The sequence below is a fragment of the Dryobates pubescens genome, chromosome 23, assembly GCF_014839835.1.
Source record: "Dryobates pubescens isolate bDryPub1 chromosome 23, bDryPub1.pri, whole genome shotgun sequence".
Classification (NCBI taxonomy): Eukaryota; Metazoa; Chordata; class Aves; order Piciformes; family Picidae; genus Dryobates; species Dryobates pubescens.
Genome location: NC_071634.1, coordinates 6,543,580 through 6,563,264, shown reverse-complemented (window position 1 = coordinate 6,563,264; position 19,685 = coordinate 6,543,580). Strand labels below are relative to the sequence as shown.

Genomic DNA, 19,685 nt, shown 5'->3' with positions numbered 1-19,685 from the left:
TCTTTGGTGCTACAACCCTCCCAAAAACCTTAGCCAAGACACCCTTTAAACATGGTCTGTGCAAGCCCATAGCATAACTGCCTTTTCATTAGTTTGGATGTATGAGGGCTGTGGCAATTAACATCACATCTGGTTCCTCTACAGGTAGTTGAGCTTCAGCCAAATGTGGTATTTTTATATTACAGAAGATTGGCAGTTAATTCAGCAGCCTGGATTGAAATCTGTGTCTTGATCTCATGTTGCCTCCTAGATAAGATGTCCTGCTATAACCCTGTAAAACTGACATGGTGCCAATTGCAGCAATGGAGTCACAAGAGGATAGAGAAGGGGATTGAAACGTCAGGCTTACTTCTGCAATGGGTAGAACAACCCTGTCCTTGAACACCATGGATCTATGACAGCTGGGCCCGACTGGGAGGGTGACTCTGTCCAAACAAGACTCAGCACTCAAAGCCCTGAGTCATAAAAGCCTAGCAAAGAGATCAGGGCATGACCCGCCAGCTTCAAACACCATGTTCACAACATGATAGGTGCCTTCTGTGGGGTTTCTGCATCCTCAGTCCCAGCTGCAATGATGACATCTGTGAGAGCCATGGTTGAGGTCTTAGGTGACAGGTTAGAATAGAATCGAAGGAGAGGAGAGGAGAGGAATAGAATAGAATAGAATAGAATTAACCAGGTTGGAAAAGACCTTTGAGATCATCAAGTCCAACCTATCACCCAACACCATCTAATCAACTAAACCATGGCACCAAGCACCCCATCCAGTCTCTCCCTAAACACCTCCAGTGATGGTGACTCCACCACCTCCCTGGGCAGCACATTCCAATGGCCAATCTTTCTTTCTGGGAAGAACTTCATCCTAACATCAACCTAAACCTCCCCTGGTGCAGCTTGAGACTGTGTCCTCTTGTTCTAGCGCTGGTTGCCTGGGAGAAGAGACCAACCCCCACCTGGCTACAACCTCCCTTCAGGTAGTTGTAGACAACAATAAGGTCTCCCCTGAGCCTCCTCTTCTCCAGGCTAAGCAACCCCAGCTCCCTCAGCCTCTCCTCACAGGGCTGTGCTCCAGACCCCTCCCCAGCTTTGTTGCCCTTCTCTGGACACCTTCCAGCAACTCAACATCTTTGCTAAACTGAGGGGCCCAGAACTGGACACAGGACTCAAGGTGTGGCCTAACCAGTGCTGAGTACAGGGCAGAATGACCTCCCTGCTCCTGCTGGCCATGCTATTCCTGATACAGGCCAGGATGCCATTGATATTCTTGGCCACCTGGGCACACTGCTGGCTCATGTTTAGGCAGCTGCCAATCAGCCACACCAGCCAGGGCTACCCCGGGAGCAGTGCTCCAGCTTCTCCCACACCTGCACGGCTTGAAATCAAACATCTCCAGTCCTCAGCAGAGACACCTAACAGGCTAGACAGTGAACCTCAAACATCTTTCACATGCCGGGGCAGGGAGCAGGGGGATAGCAAAAGGCTCTGGCATCCCTTGGGGCGTCTAAAGCCAGCCCAGCAGCAGTCTGTACGAGCCGAGGAGCCCACACGGTGGCACCACAGACGGCGCCGGAGGCAGCGCCGCGGTGCCCGCTGCCCCTCGGACTGATACCGGGGCCGGGGCCATCGCTCGGGTGTACCCTCCCCGCTCAGCCTGTAAGCCCTAGAGACTCCCACACCGTGGTACATTGGCCCCAGCCAAGCAGTCTGTGATCATGAGTGATCAGGAGAAGGTTTTATTGCTGTTATTTTGCAGCCTGACCCCTGGTAGCATCTTAATGGTAGAGCTGGCCCCAGCTGCAAGGAAAGTCATCTGCTTTTAGGATTTCAAGGCATGTGACCTCAGCCTGCTTCTACTTGGGGTTCTTTTTGTTGCCAGTGCTGGAGAAACGCTGCATTTAACTAATCACCACTGGAATGCATCAGCCAGCAGCAGAGACATTGCACAACTCAGATAAAACAAGAACCTGTGCTATCAGCTCCCTCCACCAAGAGTTGGCCACCTTTCAAGGGAGCCATTCTAAGCTGTGTTTTCTTCACCCAAACTAGGGGCTGAGAGGCCTGTAAAACTCATCAGGGTCCATAGTGCTGCCTTGCAAAGGGACAATGTAGCATCTTATCGCTGGGGCGGGGGGACGGTGGCTTACTGGCTCACCAGGGGGACAGGACACAGCTGGAGAGAAAGGATCTGCCCTCTCCCAGTGCAGGTTTCCAGCTGCTGCTTAGATTGCTCCCCACACAGCTTGCTGCCTTACTGTGGGGTGACAGCAATCATCTCTGTATTTCTCTGAACAGAAAAGCACAAAACATTCTGTAAGGATCTGGGGATGGCAAAGTATGTTTCATTTGTGTTTCTTATTAAAATTAAAAGGGGGAAAAAATAAAAAGGCAAAATGAGTCACAGAAGAGCAAATATCACCAAGAAGGCCAAGCAGCCTGCAGAAACCAGCTCCAGCTTGGCTGGGAGTTGGACAGTGGCATTGCTTCCCACTCCCAGTGTCTCCTGCATGAGCAGCTCCAGGCTGCTCTCCTCCCGCAGGGCACCACAGGTCTGGCCACTGGGATCCATCAAGGGCTGCACAAAGGATCCCAAAACAGGGGAGAACTCCCCCTGCTACTGCTGAAGACACCACCTGCTGCCCTGGATGTTGGGAGGAGATCTTTGCAAGGTCTATTTGTCAATGCTTGCAGCATCACATTCCCGTTCTTTTCATGTAGCCTGACCTGACCTTATCTCACCTTTGGAAAATGAAGACCTTTGAGAAGCCTGCCAGGTCTCTTATAGTCCAAGCTTCTACTTTATTCCCTGGCCCAACATCCCTCCAGTGTCAAGTGTGTCCCTTTCTCACGCTGCATACCACGTAGCGATGCCGAGAGCTCACTTTCCCTACCAGAAGCCATCGCACTAGCGCCACATTTAGCAGTCCAGTCCCATCACATCTAAGATGTATTTTCATGACCTGCCTGTCCTCCTGCCCTCCCCTAAAGACACCACGCTTGCCAAAGCACACAAACCCCTTTGATGATCCCCACACTTGTGGTTTCTAGGCTTAATGCCCCGCAGCAAGACTTTGATCAGCCGGAACTGGAGCAGAATCATACCTTGCAGAGAAAGGGCATGCTGCAAATCACACAGCCCCTTCCTGTAATTGGCTGGAAATAGTCTACAACACGTCTCTTTGTGCAGCTTTATCCAAAAATAAAATCCCTTTAGGCTGTGGTAGACCTCACTTTGATGTTGGTGGGAAGAGCACTCTCAAATTATAGGCAGCACACAGCACATGGACTGTGTTGTGCAGCAGTTCAAGGCCAGGGACTGCCTATGGCTTATATTTAAGCCCTGAAATACAGCTGAATTTCCTTGGGTAACATTAAGGTCAGTTTCAGGCTAACTTATCCCTTCCTATATACCCTTAAAATAAATATTCTTTTTCTGAAGAATGTTAAGTTTGAACCCTCAGAAGACAGTTTTGCTCAAACAGACTTTGTCACTGCACTGGAGTTCATCCCTCCATTGTCACCATGTAAATGTAATTTAAGCCCACTTTGTTAAAATAATAATAAGGAGGGGGGGGGGGAATCAGGTCTTTTAAAGAGATACTGTTCAAATTTGGTATTAACCAAGGGGTTCCTGACCCAAAAGCTTCCAGTTTGTTTAGCAGCATGTTTCTGCCTAACCTTTGATGGGTGAATCTGCTTTTCCAGCTGACCAACTCACACAAATTCCATATTGCTTATGGCAAGTGAAAACACACCCTACAGCTGCCAGAGCCCAATAAATCTTCTCATACTTTGGACTTGAAATAAGTGACCTAAAGCTAAATGTAAGGAGGAGATTATTTCCTTAAGCAGAAAAGCACACAGGAGGTCAAAAGTTCATCTCCTTGCAATCTGACCAGCACATTCCTCGAAGGCAAGGCTCTTAGAGATGGGGCAAATCCTCTCCAGCTTTCATGCTAACAAGGGTGATCCTGCTGACTGGGAACTCCATGAACTGACAGAAAGACACATCTGCACATGTCCTTAACAGACACTGATGGGGACATGTTACATTCCCTCACATCACAGATCTGTTTTCTGTTGCAGAGCCACATCACCTCCTGCCTTCCCATCCTCTCTTCCCAAGCACAACCCCAGTTCCATCACTGGCCCTCTGTAGAATTGCAGAGCAGACCCCCTTGTCTCTAGGGGACAGTGACAGCTCCTGCCTCCATCACTTCAAATCACAGAATCATTTTGGCTGGAAAAGACCACTGAGGTCATGGAGTCCAACCTAAGACCACTACAGCCATTAAACCATGTGCCGGAGTGCCAGCTGGAGCCCTTTACACTGCTTATCTCCAGAAGAAGGAAGGGAAGAAGAAGGAGGACTTTTGGGTTGGTTAGCCTTACCTAGGGTCTCCTGGCCAGTTTCACAGCGGGGTGCTGCCTCGGTGGCCCTAAGCAGCCCACCAAGGAGGAGCAGAAGCCTGAGGACCATGCTGGAGCCCCTTGCAGAGCAGCGCAGTGATGTGGCACTCTGGGTCTGCTGAAGCAGCTCCTCGCTGGGAGCCTCAGAGCGGCTCTGGCTCTCGGTGCTGCAGAGGAAATCAGTGCACAGGGAGGGCATGCCCACGTCTCACTGTGTGCAGTCCAGGCGTCAGATTTCAACGAGCATTGGAGCTTGGAAAGCCAAAGGCTTGGAGGCAGAGGGAGGAGGAAGGAGCTCCCCCCTCCCCTCTGCCTCCAGCCCGTCTCTCTCTTGCAGCCTGGTTTACAATTCCGTAAACAGTTCGAGCAGAGAGGTCCCTGCAGGGCCGTGCCTGCTGCTCCTCAGCCATCGCTCCCGGGGGGCTTCACACGGAGGTTTTCCCGAGGGACATGGGACCTTCTCTAAGTGTCTTCCTTAAGCCCAGAGCCTGGGGAGAGCAGAGATGGAGGAAGAGCCAGAGAAGAGCAAACACTCGAAAGCAACATTCCTCCCCAGGAATGGTATTTCACAACCCGCTCAGCTGCAAGCTTAGAGCAGAACACAACAGCGAAGGGACTCCTAGCTGCATCCCTTCCAGCACAGTGAGAATGGAAACCCCCAGACAGCCACCAGGACTCCCCTCTGCGTGCTCTTCCTGAGCATTTTGGTTAAGATCCAGTTTCCAGAAGCAACCCTGCAGGGACAGCAGGCTTTTCTGTTTGCCCTTTTGAATAAACAAAACAGCTTCACAACTGTAGCTAAGATCCCAGAACAGTAGCACAGGATGGTAAATCTATATTAAATTTGAAAGTTTTGGTGATTCAGGGTTGTGTTTTTTTTTTTTTTCCAGTGCCTTTGGTGTTGTTTTATTTGTTTGGGGGGTTTTGGTTAGTTGGTTTTGGCTTGGGTTGGTTTGTTTGGTTTAGTTGCTCATTTGAGGTTTTTTTGTTTGGGGGTTGGGTTTGGTTTTATTTGGGTGGTTTCTTGTTTTGTGTTTTGGGGTTGGGTTTGGGTTTGTTTGGTTAGTTGGCTTTTTGTTTGGTTAGTTGGCTTTGTTGTTGCTGCAGGGGTGTTTTGGGTGAGGAGAGGGTGTCAGAGCAATATGCATTGTGTGGTTTTATTCCTGCACAGCAGGTGTAATGCTTGACTTTGTCAGGATGTGAAGTCCTCATTTCTTACCTACACACCAAAAAAACCCACCCCAAAACACAGCCCCATATCACAAGAAAATAACTTTTTTTTCTTCTAGAATCTAGTCCAAAACAGACCAAAACAGGTTGTAGCCAGGAGGGGGTTGGTCTCTTCTCCCAGGCAACCAGCACCAGAACAAGAGGACAAAGTCTCAAGCTGCACCAAGGGAAGTTTAGGCTGGAGGTGAGGAGAAAGTTCTTCACTGAGAGAGTTGTTAGGCTTTGGAATGGGCTGCCCAGGGAGGTGGTAGAGTCACCATCCCTGGAGGTGTTCAAGAAAGGATTGGATGTGGCACTTGGTGCCATGAGTCATGAGGCCTGTGGTGACAGGTTGGACTTGATGATCTCTGAGGTCTCTTGCAACCTTGGTGATTCTGTGATCCTTCCAGGCACTGCATGTTCCTTGGAGGACAAATAGCTGCTTGCACAGGAGAGCAGAGAATCAGTCCTTGCAGTCAGAACACCACTGGCTCAGAGCAGTTGTGAGGCTGTATGAGAATAGAATAGATTAGAGTAGAGTAGAATGGAATGGAATGGAATGGAATGGAATGGAATGGAATGGAATGGAATGGAATAGAATAGACCACGTTGGAAGAGACCTTCAAGATCATGGAATTGAATAACACACACACTATAAGGAACACACTATAGAGGCTGACAGGGCAGGAAAGATCTCAAAAAGAATTGATTAATTTTGGTATTTGGAAGAGGTTACACTGCTAGATGGATTAAGGAGCTCAGCAGTAATGACTTCAAGGGAGGGTGGCTTCTCTTCCCTCCAGGGTCGTCTTATGGAGACTGCAGAGTCTGCCCTAAGAGTAAACAGCACCAAAGCCCAGCAGGGTTCAGAGAACAAACTTCTAAGGATGAGAATATTATTAAGCTGCCCTTTTTATCTGTCCTAATTACACAGCAGTGTGCCTGGGCTCTCAAACAAAAATGTACAGCACATGGAAGGTGCACTTGGTTCTGAGAGTTATCTGGGTAAGAAATATTGAGTAGAACAGGACAAATAACAAGAAAAATGACCAGTGAAGCCCACAGATACTCAGGAGTGAACGAGCAGGTGATGTTCTGTTAATACTGACTACACCAAATGGGACTGGCAGCAGGTATTGCACAGATGCATGACCAAAACCTACAAGGCATTAAAAGCAGCTAGGGAAGGTGGGGGCTGGGACTGGAGGGATTTCCCTACCTCCTCCTTTTTCATTTCTGGGCTTTACTAAATCTTGTAGGCTTTCCAGGGAGTTGACATCAAGCTCTGGCTTAGGCTTAAATATGATCTATTTGCCCCAGTTCCAACAGAGTTTTCAAAACTAACAAATCCCAGAATGATGAGCAGATGAAGCAGCATCAGCTGGCTCTAATCATTTGCACTTGAGTCACTACACTGAAGATAATAGGTTTAGTAGTTCCTGTTGCTCACTACCTCTGCCCTGGTCAGACCTTTCTGTTATTTTTCAGTCCACAGTACAGCAGCAATCCAGAAGTCCTCAGGCAGGACTGAGTACCAAGCCTGGTTCATGTTTCTGACAGGTACTCAAAGGAGGATGAAATGCAGTCCATTTAACTTGCATCCTCATGATTCTTATTATGGTCATAAAATTTAGCAGAGGGAGATATCCAACCCAGACTGGTTTTCATTACCTGACTCTTTTTATTTTGACTCAGCAGATAGGAGATTGAACAAGAAACAGAAGCAGTGCTGCCATGGAATCACTTTGGCTGGAAAAGACCTTGGAGACCATGGAGTCCAGCTCTTAAGGCAGCACTGCCAGGTCACCACTAATACTATGTCCCCCACCACTACAGCTCTGTGACTTTGAAACCCCCTCCAGGGATTGGGACTCCACCACTGCCCTGGACAGCCTGTTCCAGGTCTTGTTGACCCTTTTGGGGTAGAAATTGTTCTGCATGCCCTATCTAAACCTCCCTTGGTGCAACTTAAGGCTGTTTTGCTCTTGTCCTATCACTCAGGGTAAGAAACTGATCCCTGTTTGGCTCCCACCTCCTTTCAGGGAGTTGTAGAAAGTTGTCTAGATAATTGTTTTCTGAAGGACAGTCAGAGGGCAGATTATAGAATAGAATCACAGAATCATAGAATCAATAAGGTTGGAAAAGACCTCAAAGATCATCGAGTCCAACCTGTCACCCAACACCTCATGACTACTAAACAATGGCACCAAGTGCCACATCCAAGCCCCTCTTGAACACCTCCAAGGATGGTGACTCCACCACCTCCCTGGGCAGCACAGTCCAATGACTAACAACTCTCTCTGTGAAGAACTTTCTCCTCACCTCCAGCCTAAACTTCCCCTGGCACAGCTTGAGGTGGTGTCCTCTTGTTCTGGTGCTGGTTGGAGAAGAGAGATGCTGGGTTCTGGTGCTGGGAGAAGAGGCCAACCCCCTCCTGGCTACAACCTCCCTTCAGGTAGTTGTAGAGAGCAATGAAGGTTGGCCCTAAGCCTCCTCTTCTCCAGGCTAAACAACCCCAGCTCCCTCAGCCTCTCCTCACAGGGCTGTGCTCCAAACCCCTCCCCAGCTTTGTTGCCTTCTCTGGACTCATTCCAGCAACTCAACTCCTTGCCATGGTTTGCTGATTAGATGGTGTTGGGTGATAGGTTGGACTCGATGATCTCAAAGGTCTTTTCCAACCTGGTTAATTCTATTCTATTCTATTCTATTCTATTAAAAAAAATCAAATATTTAAATTCAATGCAAGGTGAAATTGGAGTTTAATTGTGGTTTGGTTCCTTGTTTTTAATTATTTTTTAGTTTTTTTGGCATATTTTGCCAACTTCTTTTCTTCATGCACTGGGAACAAAAGCAAGCAATGAGTGTGTAGGTTAACCCCTGCCCATTAGTGTCCCAGGTGCTCCTTTCCTCCCTGGTTAAATATCATGAACCTAAAACAAAACATTGCAGCTCTTGAGGGAAAAAAGAGGTTTCAATGATTTAGATTCCATGCAAGTGCTGCAAGTGATAATTAGATTCTGCTTTCATCTTCTGATTTGTCACAGATTAACTAAGTCAATGACCTGCACAATTAGTTGCTTACACCACTTCCAGGTGATCCACAGAACCGATCCTATCATGAGGACACAGTCTCAGGCTGCACCAGGGAAGGTTTAGGCTGGAGGTTAGGAAGAAATTCTACACAGAGTGAGTGATTGGAATGGGCTGCCTGGGGAGTGGAGTCACCATCATTGGAGGTGTTCAGGAGGAGACTTGATAGGGTGCTTGGTGCCATGGTTTAGTTGACTAGGTGGTGTTGGATGATAGGTTGGTTGTGATGATCTCGAAGGTCTCTTCCAACCTGGTCTATTCTATTCTATTCTATTCTATTCTATTCTATTCTATTCTATTCTATTCCATTCCATTCCATTCCATTCCATTCCATTCCATTCCATTCCATGATGGAGAGGGATGCAATTAAAGCAGGAGAAGGTCTCACCATCCCAGCAACTGAACATAGGCATTTCTTTCAGCTTACTTTTGTGTGATCTCTGTGCTTGCTTGGGCTCATCAGTAAGAAATGAAGCCACTCAGAAAGCTGCTTTTGATGACAGGAGAAAGTGATGGCTAGCTAAAATTCAGCCCTGATCAAAGGCACAAGTGATGCCCATAAAAAAGGAAGGGAACCTGGCGCCAGATGTTGGAATAAGACCATAAAGGTTCAACAGTAATAAACAAGATTCTGCATGCAGCAGAACTAAATAACAGCAGTGCTAAATAACATGAACAGGTCAGCAAACCCTGTTGCAAGCACATAATATCATTTAAACTTAATCATTACAAAGACAGAGCCCACATGAGGACCTCGTTATCTTCTCAAAGGCTGCCTCTTATCACTCCCACATGCAAAGCAGCGAAGCAGGATGACTGCTGTGGGGTTAGTGGCAATGCATTTTGTGTGGTTTCAGTTCAAGAGGAGGCCCAAAGGTCTGACTCTGCCTGAGTCCCAGAAAGCAAGGGGGGAAAAAAAAAGCATCACACAAATAAGTTGATGAATCATAGAACTGAATACATAATGGCTACAAGGAAAAATAAGTGTGCTCAGAAAAGATCTGTGCTGAGAACTAAAGGTCTTTCTTTTCTTCTGATCACAGATGGAGTATTAAAAATTAATGTAAGATCTACCAGAAAAGAACTTGACAGTCCTATTTTGAGACTCATTTCATCTCTTCTCCCTGTCTCACAGAACATTAGTGCCAAAACAGTCAAAAGAAGTCCTCCAGGGCTTGCTTTGCACATTTGCAGAGGTGCTGGGAAGCGTTCTGACAAAGTGACTCTGAGCACTCTGGTTTGTAGCTGCTTGATGGGGGAAACACTTAACAGACCCCCCAGGTCCTTTGAGGCAGATCCTTGGCACTTTCCAAAACACAAAATCAGGCTGACACCCTCCAGAAAATTGGGTGTCAAGCTCTGACAGCAAGGACCAGGAGCCACTTGGATGGTACTGGCATAAGAGCTCTGATGACTTCAAGTCAAATCAAGTTCCAAGCCTAGATTTCCCCTAAACAGAGAGACATTTAACAGACAGAAAATGCTAGGCCAGTTCTTATTTTCTTCTTTCATTCAAAGAATGTCCAGATTGAATGACAACATGATGGAGGTCCCTGGAGGTGTTCAAGAGGGGATTGGATGTGGTATTTGGTGCCATGGTGTAGTCATGAGGTCTGTGGTGACAGGTTGGACTCGATGATCTTTGAGGTCTCTTCCAACCTTGGTGATTCTGTGAGGTTGGAAAGGATTTCTGGAGATCATCTAGTCCAGCCCCCCCGATAAAGCACAGGATTGTGTCCAGGTGGGTTTTGAAAGTCTCCACCGGAGACTCCACAACCTCTAAGTGAAGGCTGCTCCAGCACCCTCAAAGTCAAGAAGTCTCTCCTTCTGTTTAGGTGGAACTTCTTCTGCTCTAGTTTGTGGCAGTTGCTCATTTTCCTATCACAAACTCTCAGTGGGAATTACAAAACCCAGATACAAAGCAATTGTAAGTGGCATTTTTTTCTAGACAGCCTTTGGAAGATGTTTTCTCTAGCCTGTGGTATGCAGACAAGTTCCACCTGCCACCCTAGGACTGAAGATATGCTGAATTGCCCACACAGGACAAAATCCAAAGGTGCTGGAGGAAGAGAGCAAAGATGGAGAGACCAGGCTGGAGGCTGTTTCCCAGCAACTGTCCCTTCCTTAAAGGCACAGCCTCAAACGGTCACATAGAGGATCCCGTGCAGCCAGCATATCCCACAGCATGATATCCAGGCATCACAAACAGCCTGCCTGCTCTAGAGAGAACAAGCTCACCTCATCTCTGTTAGAATCATAGAATCAACAAGGTTGGAAAAGACCTCAAAGATCATCAAGTCCAACCTGTCACCCAACACCTCATGACTACTAGACCATGGCACCAAGTGCCACGTCCAATCCCCTCTTGAACACCTCCAGGGATGGCAAATCTACCACTGCCCTGGGCAGCACATTCCAATGGCTAACAACACTCTGGGAAGAACTTTCTCCTCACCTCCAGCCTAAACTTACCCTGGTGCAGCTTGAGACTGTGTCCTCTTGTTCTGGTGCTGGTTGCCTGGGAGAAGAGACCAACCCCTACCTGGCTACAACCTCCCTTCAGGTAGTTGTAGACAGCAATAAGGTCTCCCCTAAGCCTCCTCTTCTCCAGGCTAAGCAACCCCAGCTGCCTCAGCCTCTCCTCATAGGGCTGTGCTTGAGGCCTCTCCCCAGCCTCGTTGCCCTTCTCTGGACATGTTCAAGAGTCTCAATGTCCTTCTTAAACTGAGGGTCCCAGAACTGGACACAGGACTCAGGGTGTGGCCTAACCAGTGCTGAGTACAGGGGCAGAATGACTTCCCTGTTCCTGCTGGCCACACTATTCTTGATGCAGACCAGGATGCCATTGGTCTTCTTGGCCACCTGGGCACACTGCTGGCTCATGTTTAGCCAGCTGTCAATCAGTACCCCTAGGTCCCTTTCTGTTTGGCAGCTCTCCAGCCACTCTGATCCCACTGCATGGGGTTGTTGTGGCCAAAGTGCAGCACCCGGCACTTGGACTTGTTGAATGCCATCCTGTTGGACTCTGCCCATGCTCTCCCAGCCTTATCAAAGTCTGCATGGGCATAACTCACACCAGACTCAGCAGCTCAGCTCTTAATGTTGCTTGTAATGAAGTCAGTAATTCCTAGAGAGTGATGTTTCAACTGTAGTTTGTAATGATATGTAGGAGAGGGACAATGGTTCAGAGCTGCTTCCTGTGGCTTGTTTGGAGTTCAGCCGGAGAGCCAGAATCCTGCACAGCACTGCTGTGTGCCACGCTTCTGTCACATTATTGTGCACCCAATGGCATTAAAAACATGAGGGTTTTGATCTCAGGAAGAGCATCACCAAATTGGAAGGGATTTGGAGAGAGAGAAAAAAATAGGGTGGGAGCTTAAATATTGATTCATCATAAGAAATAATTTGAGCTGCTGAATCTGTGAGTTTGTTGTTTTGGTTGGTTGTTGCTTTGTTGTTTGCTTTTCAACCCCCCCTTGGCCAAATAATGACTAATTGGATAATCAGGACTCTGAAAGAAATGAGTTATGCAGGACAGGCCAAGGCACAGTTCTGAAGGGTCAAGAGAAGCAGAAGAACAGGGGGCAGCCAGGGAGCGGAAAAGAAAGTCTCTAGGATGTTAATTACTAGCCACAGGCTGAACTCTGGGAACAATATCAGCCACAGGCTAAACTTGGGAACAGCTCCATTGATTAATCAAAACTTTCTCCCTGCTTCTCAAAAAAAAAGGAGAGCCTTTTGGATTAAAACTCTGCCAAAGTCATCTAGTGCTGCTGCTGCTGCTGCTGCTGCCATGATGTTTCTCTGGTCAGCTGCTGTTAGACTGCTCAGTCTTGCACAGAACTGCCTCATCTCTCACATATCAAACTCACCTCTATAGGAGAGGTTTCTTCAGACTACAAGGCTTCAGGAGAAGGCCATTAGCAGCTCAAAAGCTGTCATCAGTCATCCTAGCCATACTATTAGCTTCCTGAGCTACAGCTCCCTGTGACAGCTGGGAATTTCTATTACTCTGATTTCCCTCAGCTCTTCCTTTCACTGAGTTATCCTTTATTCTCCTACTGTAATTAAGGAACAAAAAAAGAACCAGTGACCAAAAATATTAACTTTACTTGTTAAAATGTTGATGATTCAAGTCCTTCCTTTAAATCATTGTGAGCAGGACAGCTGTAGAGCACAGATATCCAGAGAAATTCCTGCAGGAGCTCCAGTTTCTCCGTTTTCCTACAGACTGTGCTAGATACAGCTCTCAGTGGCTCCTTCTTTCTCCCTGAGGGAAACATCATTGCACTGGGAGACAAGTCCAACCTCCACCTTTCCTCTGTGAGAAAGTCAGGATGTCAAGAAACCTTGCCAGCTCAGAGTAAGCCATTTACATACTTCATCTTATGTTGGACCTGGTTAGCTTCAAGTTGCCAAGCAACAGCTACCCTCAAGACTCATCAAATCAATCCAACAGCAGTATGGGAAATGACAAGGCAAAAGGTCCTAGAATCCATTTATCTCTGGTTTTGCAGGTTCATCTCATGTACAATTGAGAGGGAAAAGGTGACTGACACTCTAAGGGCTGAGCCTGAGAGCATCAGCATTGGAAGTGGAGGTTATGAGCTGCCAGGGAAGTAACAGACATTTAGTTATGGGAGAACAAGCCCAGAGAACCCCAGTATTCACTCACCTTGGGTAGGTTGTGTTTCCATTCACTCTTCCCTTCAGGAGGCTTATTGGAACAGTAGGTGGGAAGTTTTCCTGAGGCTCCAAAGCATATGGATTTGGGGTTTATGAGGGATTTGTGCTGAGCACCTTGATTCAGGTTGATCAGGTAGTTTTGCCTGAAAGTGAAGAAGTGACAGCAGTCACGGTGCTGCTTTCTGTGTGCCACCAGCTGCAGAAATTGGTAGGCTGCATGCTCACAGGACAAAAATCCATTCAGTGAGAGCCTTGGTTTGATTCCTTTGCCTGCACATAAGGAAAAAATATGAGGGGAATTGCTTTCTTTCTAGCTTATTTAATCTGCATGTTACAATCCTGCTCAGCTGCACAAGATTAGAAACTGAAAAGGCTGCCAGTGGAAAACTAATTAAAACCCAACAAGGATAACACAGAAATCCAAAAACACAGGATAAAATGAACAAATAAAGTGAGAATGCCACCCAACAGCCTGAGGGAAAGCATCAAGGAAGGAAGGGTTCTGAATACTTTGGCTTTCTGCTGACTTGAGAAACCAGAGGGCAGATGGAGATTTCCAGAGGTGATGAAGGTGGAAGAAGCATGGGGACTGACCGAGCTTTCAGCAGCCTCAAAGGGAGCACAGGTGAGCAGAGATGCAAAGAGCAAGTGCTGCTGTTCCTGTTCACTCTAAGCCCAGAGATGAAAATAACTGAGCAGATGAGAATTTCAGACTAAACAGGCTTTTGAAGGGAGGGAGGGAGAAATAAATCCTGACTTTGAATTGCTTTTCAAAGCCACTGTCACAGTGCTCCTCTGGGTCTAGAGGACAGGAGCTGACAAGTGACAAATTCAGTTGACTGGAGCAGTGATAGATGCTCAGCAAGCTACAGATAGGCATGAGAAAGGTGACAGCAGGGGTATACATGGGGAGGCATGAGAAAGCTTGAGGAAAAAAAACAGGCATCCAAGGTTTAGGTGGCTGCAGGGCTGAGTGCAGCTCCCTCCACAGCCTCACCATCTGCATTTCCAGTCTGCCCAATATTTTCATGGTATCATTTGAAGAAAAACTTCCATCTCTTAGATGACATTTCCTTTCAGTGCCATTAATATGCTTTGTTAGAAACAAGAATCCAAGGATTTTTTATTCCCCCCTGCCCCCCTCCCCACCCCCCATGTGATTAATGTAGGGAGTAGGCTTCTTAACTGAGCTGGGCTTCAATGGGGCTTAAAGATTCCTGCAAATTGAGACTTGGACTCTACAGATGAAAGCCTTCAAGTAAAATCTTGGCTTACCTCCAGCAGTAAAGCTAGGATCTTACTCTTAACATGTTTCCCTTTCTGCCCACTAGTAAAGTGAGTGGATGCAGTGCATGGAGCAGCCCTCAGAAGAGGAACAGGAACATCATCTCCCCCTTGGTAGTAAGAGTCCTACCCATCATGTACATGGAATCTGTGCTCTAGTGCACAGCATCTCAAATTCCTATCTGTACAGAAAGAAAGCAGGGCTCCTTCCTCCCTAGATTCCAGCCTGGCCAAGGTGACATTCTGCAAGGAAAAGAGATCCCAGCTTGAGCTCTCACATCCAGGGAACACCACTGAAGCTCTGTCTACAAAAGCACAAAAGGGAGCTGTGGCTTCAATACATGCAGCTGTGTTTTATGAGTAAGGGGTGTTTGTCACTCCTTTTTATGTGGTGCTGGTGTCACAAAACCCTCAGGATGGGAGGAGGAACATCTTGTTCTTGTATCCTAACTAGCTTTCTTCCAGAAATTCAGCTTCACTGCCAACTGAGTATCCTTAGCCACCACAAGAAGTAGATTTCTAAACACCTGACAAATTTTGAGCTAAAGGTCAAGAGAGATTCAGGATGAAAGTTTTTGCTTCCCATTCCTAGGCATCTTTGAAACCATGTTTCATTCAGTGTGATCCTTTTTTTATTGGCTGTGTAGCCTTCCTTTGTCTGTGCCTCTGCTCTCCTGAGAAAAGCAGTTCCAGTACTTCCTTGGCTTCCAGCAAGGTAGTGAGAATAAAAAGATAATGAAGTATTCAGACTCCTGTGTGGGGAGCCCAAAAGATATTACTAATGCCTCAAGCAGGCTTCATCAGCAACAACAGAAAGTCTGATTAGCCTTGTCTGAAAAGCCAGATTTCCAGCTACAAGCCAGTCTGAGCTAAGCTCCTGTAAGAAGCAATCACAGTCATGCCTAAAACCCAACTAATTTATAAAGCTCATGTATCACCAATGGGTATTTTGTTTTACCATGAAGAAGGACAAATATGAAACACAAGACCTAAGAGATATTTAAATCTCCTTGTGAAGAGGCACACCCAAACCCAGTCTCCAGCCCCATGCCATGGAGAAAAGGCCCTGAGCAACCTAGTGGGGTTTGATAAACCTGTTTGCAAATGTACATCAGGGCTGCTAGGTGTAAGCACAGAGAGCACAGGAGTTGAATATGGAAAGACAGGAATTATAGAAGTGAAAAGAAGGTGGTAATGAGGCTGCCACTTAAGGTCAGGCTTCACTGAAATACAATTAGAGGACTAAGCCTTCAGCTGAAGAGCAAGAAAAAACAACCACCAAAAGAAAAGAAGTCAGACTGAGAAAGTGGGTTCAGTAAAGCTACTCCAGGGTTAGGCATGAGGAGCAGGAGCATTCTTGGAAAGCAGCTCAAGATTGAAATTCTTTTGGTTCAGGGAAGGAAACTTGGAAACTTCAACATATGCTGGATAGCTCGGTGCAGGTTTGCTGGATACAAAGGTGCTTGTGGCACGTGCAAGCAGTAGGATGCAGGGAAGGGGCTGAAACATGCACAGCAAAGAACTTAGCTATGTCCCAAAGAGGATGGGATTGGGTTTTTTTTTTGTTGTTTGGAGGGTCTTGGCAGTGGAGTTTGCAGACTTGTGATGGTGGATTGGAAGGAGAAGTGAAGATGCTTCAGTTGTGGTCTATGACATTTCTGAAGGCATCTGGTTAAGAAAGTGATGAGCGTGGACTGGAGCGATCTGCAGCTCTCAACGCTCAAAAAATACCTTTAACCATCTGGACCCGGTGACATCTAACACACATGCTCTGCCATGTGTTCCATTTGCATAGAGAACGTATGAGGAGCCTGGCTGGGACCAGCTCATGCATTGCTCACTTACAGAAAAGAGCAGAAGCACCTAGTTTGCATCCTGCACCCTCCCGCCCTGGTAAGTAAAGCCTGCAGTTAAAGGGAGGAGAACCAGGGATCTGCAGAACTGGGACTAATCTTTGGGGCTGTGTCACATTCACAAGCCACAGGGAACAGCAGCTCCAGCTCAGAGAAGGAGCTGGTTGCCTGTACTGTGCCAGGTGACATTTTGCTCTCCCAATCTCTTGGCGCTGAAAGATATTAATGTATTTACAACCTTTCTTAAGGTCATCTCTGCTGTGTCTCCAGCTGAGCCATTAAATATTAATTGGACCTGCTTTCCAAAAATAAAAAGCAGAGCCTCTAATTTACTTGTGTAATTAACACCTCCCACAAACCAGGTGTCCTCCTGAACCAGCCTGAGCAAGCCATTTGCTCTTCACAGTCCTGAAATATGCTCTCTGCTTTGGAGATAGACACGCAGTAGCTTCTTCATACTATGTGCACAATGCACATAAAGTAGTCAAACCTCTCTAGCCATGCAGGGTGGTTCCCTTTGGTTTGGGCAGTTTAGGTTTTTGAAAGCACTTTATCTAGATGAGTTTGTGCACCTTGTCACAGGCAGCTTTATCCAACAAAGCTGAGTGCTGCTATAGTCCTCAGGAGGGCTCAGATTTTAACCTGTTTTTCATAGAATCATAGAATCAACAAGGTTGGAAAAGTCCTCAAAGATCATCAAGTCCAACCTGTCACCCAACACCTCATGACTACTAAACCATCCCACCAAGTGCCACGTCCAAGCCCCTCTTGAATACCTCCAGGGATGGTGACTCCACCACCTCCCTGGGCAGCACATTCCAATGGCTAACAACTCTCTCAGTGAGGAAATTTCTCCTCACCTCCAGCCTAACCCTCCCCTGGTGCAGCTTGAGACTGTGTCCTCTTGTTCTGGTGCTGGTTGCCTGGGAGAAGAGACCAACCCCCACCAGGCTACAACCTCCCTTCAGGTCTCCCCTGAGCCTCCTCTTCTCCAGGCTAAGCAACCCCAGCTCCCTCAGCTTCTCCTCACAGGGCTGTGCTCAAGGCATCTCCCCAGCCTTGTTGCCCTTCTCTGGACACATTCAAGAGTCTCAATGTCCTTCTTAAATTGAGGGGCCCAGAACTGGACACAGGACTCAAGGTGTGGCCTAACCAGTGCTGAGTACAGGGACACAATGACTTCCCTGCTCCTGCTGGCCACACTATTCTTGATGCAGGCCAAGATGCCATTGGCCTTCTTGGCCACCTGGGCACACTGCTGGCTCATGTTCAGTCAGCTGTCAATCAGTACCCCCAGGTCCCTTTCTGTTTGGCAGCTCTCCAGCCACTCCGATCCCAGCCTGTAGTGCTGCATTTGTAAAGAGCATGATCACTCTCTGGTTCTGTAAGAGTGCTTGCATTGAAGAACTTTAGTTACCACATGCTTAATCTGTGTAATAAGCCCAACATTCCAATTAGCTCTAAAATTAAATTCAGTGCCAGGGTTACTCCCATGAAGGCAGGGTAGATGTGTGTTCAGTGATCACTGAGCTCTGCAGATTGCTTGTAGGATTTACTCACCTCAGAACTTGCCTGCTCTTCAGTGAGGCTAAACAATTTGTGGAGTCAAAAGTCACCCAAGGGCTCTGTCAGCCCCAACCCCTGCAGAGGAACACATTCCACAAGCCCAGGTTGCCCAAAGCCTCATCCAACCTGGTCTTGAACACCTCCAGGAGGGGGAATCCACAGCCTCCCTGGGCAACCTGTTCCAGTGTCTCACCACCCTCACTGGAAAGAATTTCTTCCTAATCTCCAGTCTAAATCTCCCCTTCTCAAACTTCAATCCATTCCCTCTCATCCTCTCACTACAAGCCCTTGTGACAAAAAAATCTATCCCCATCTTTCCTGCAGCCCCCTTCAGGTATTGGAAGGCTGCTCTGGAGGTCTCCTTGGAGCTTTCTCTTCTTCAGGGTGATCAGCCCTGATTTTCAAAGCCTGCTGAAGTGCCAAAGTGAGACCTCAGGTTTCTGTAGTGGCACAGAAGAAGGGTGAGGCACGTGGAGGGAGGCAAGAAGGCAGCAAAACTGCAAACATTCCATAGACAACTTTTTGTTCTTTCCTTTTTTCTTGTTTTGTTTTGTTTTTTTCCTGAAATACTGTATTTACACAAAATTGGAGAGAGTACAAATACTTTACTAAGAAGACAAAACCATTGTAGTACATTCAATTTAAACACAGGCAGAACTAGAGATGCAAAACACAGAGGCCAAAAGGTACTTGCATGGGGAAGAAAAGAGAGGGAAGAACAAAAGAAATAGCCAACAAAAAAAAAAACAACACAACAACCCCAAAATAACATCAGAAAGGCCTCAGAGATTAAAAGCAGGAGATAAGAGAACATTGTGTTTGTCAAGCAGCAGCATCTTGCTTTGCCTTGCTCGTTGTGGAAGGTGGAAAATCCCTCTTGATGTGCTGACTGCTCAACGCCGCGTTAACAGAACGCCCGTGTGCAGAATCTTCAGCATGGGGCTAGGGCTGCAAACTGCAGAGGGAAAGGATGTTTGTGGCTAGTCACATGCTTGTGTGTTTAGTTTGAACCAGGAACAGCCTTCTCAGTGCTTCACAGGGTCAAGTCCATTGATGCATAAAAAATAACTCCTCTTTACTGTCGTCTTGCTTTTTATTCCCCTCTGAAAATATACTTTAGAATTGCTTTAGTTTCCCACTCAAGCACTCAATCAGAAAATAGTGTCATAGACTATTTTGATTCATATCTTATATAATCACACACACAGAGAATCACACAGAATCAATAAGGTTGGAAAAGACCTCCAAGATCATCAAGTCCAACCTGTCACCCAACACCTCCTGGCTACTAAACCATGGCACCAAGTGCCACGTCCAATCCCTTCTTGAACACCTCCAGGGACAGCACATTCCAATGGCCAACAACTCTCTCTGAGAAGAACTTTCTCCTCACCTTGAGCCTAAATTTCCCCTGGCACAGCTTGAGACTGTGTCCTCTTGTTCTGGTGCTGGTTGCCTGGGAGAAGAGGCCAAGCCCCACCTGGCTACAACCTCTCTTCAGGAATACCCTTCCAAAAAAATAATTCCCACTTCCCCCCCTCCCCCCAAAGCCTGTTTAGGTTTAAAAATAAGGGAGGGAAAAAAAGAGAG

At 47.1% G+C, this 19,685-nt stretch overlaps 1 protein-coding gene across 1 annotated transcript in view; it reads right to left on the bottom strand.

Annotated features, from left to right (window-relative positions):
* The window catches only part of CPZ (carboxypeptidase Z), a 38,592-nt gene extending 33,882 nt beyond the window's left edge, over window positions 1-4,710 (bottom strand). The window contains exon 1 of the mRNA XM_009909052.2: window positions 4,390-4,710. Within this exon, the coding sequence (XP_009907354.2) occupies window positions 4,390-4,606 (217 nt within the window). The 5' untranslated portion in view covers window positions 4,607-4,710. The remainder of the gene's footprint in view (window positions 1-4,389) is intronic.
* Window positions 4,711-19,685: the final 14,975 nt, after the last annotated feature.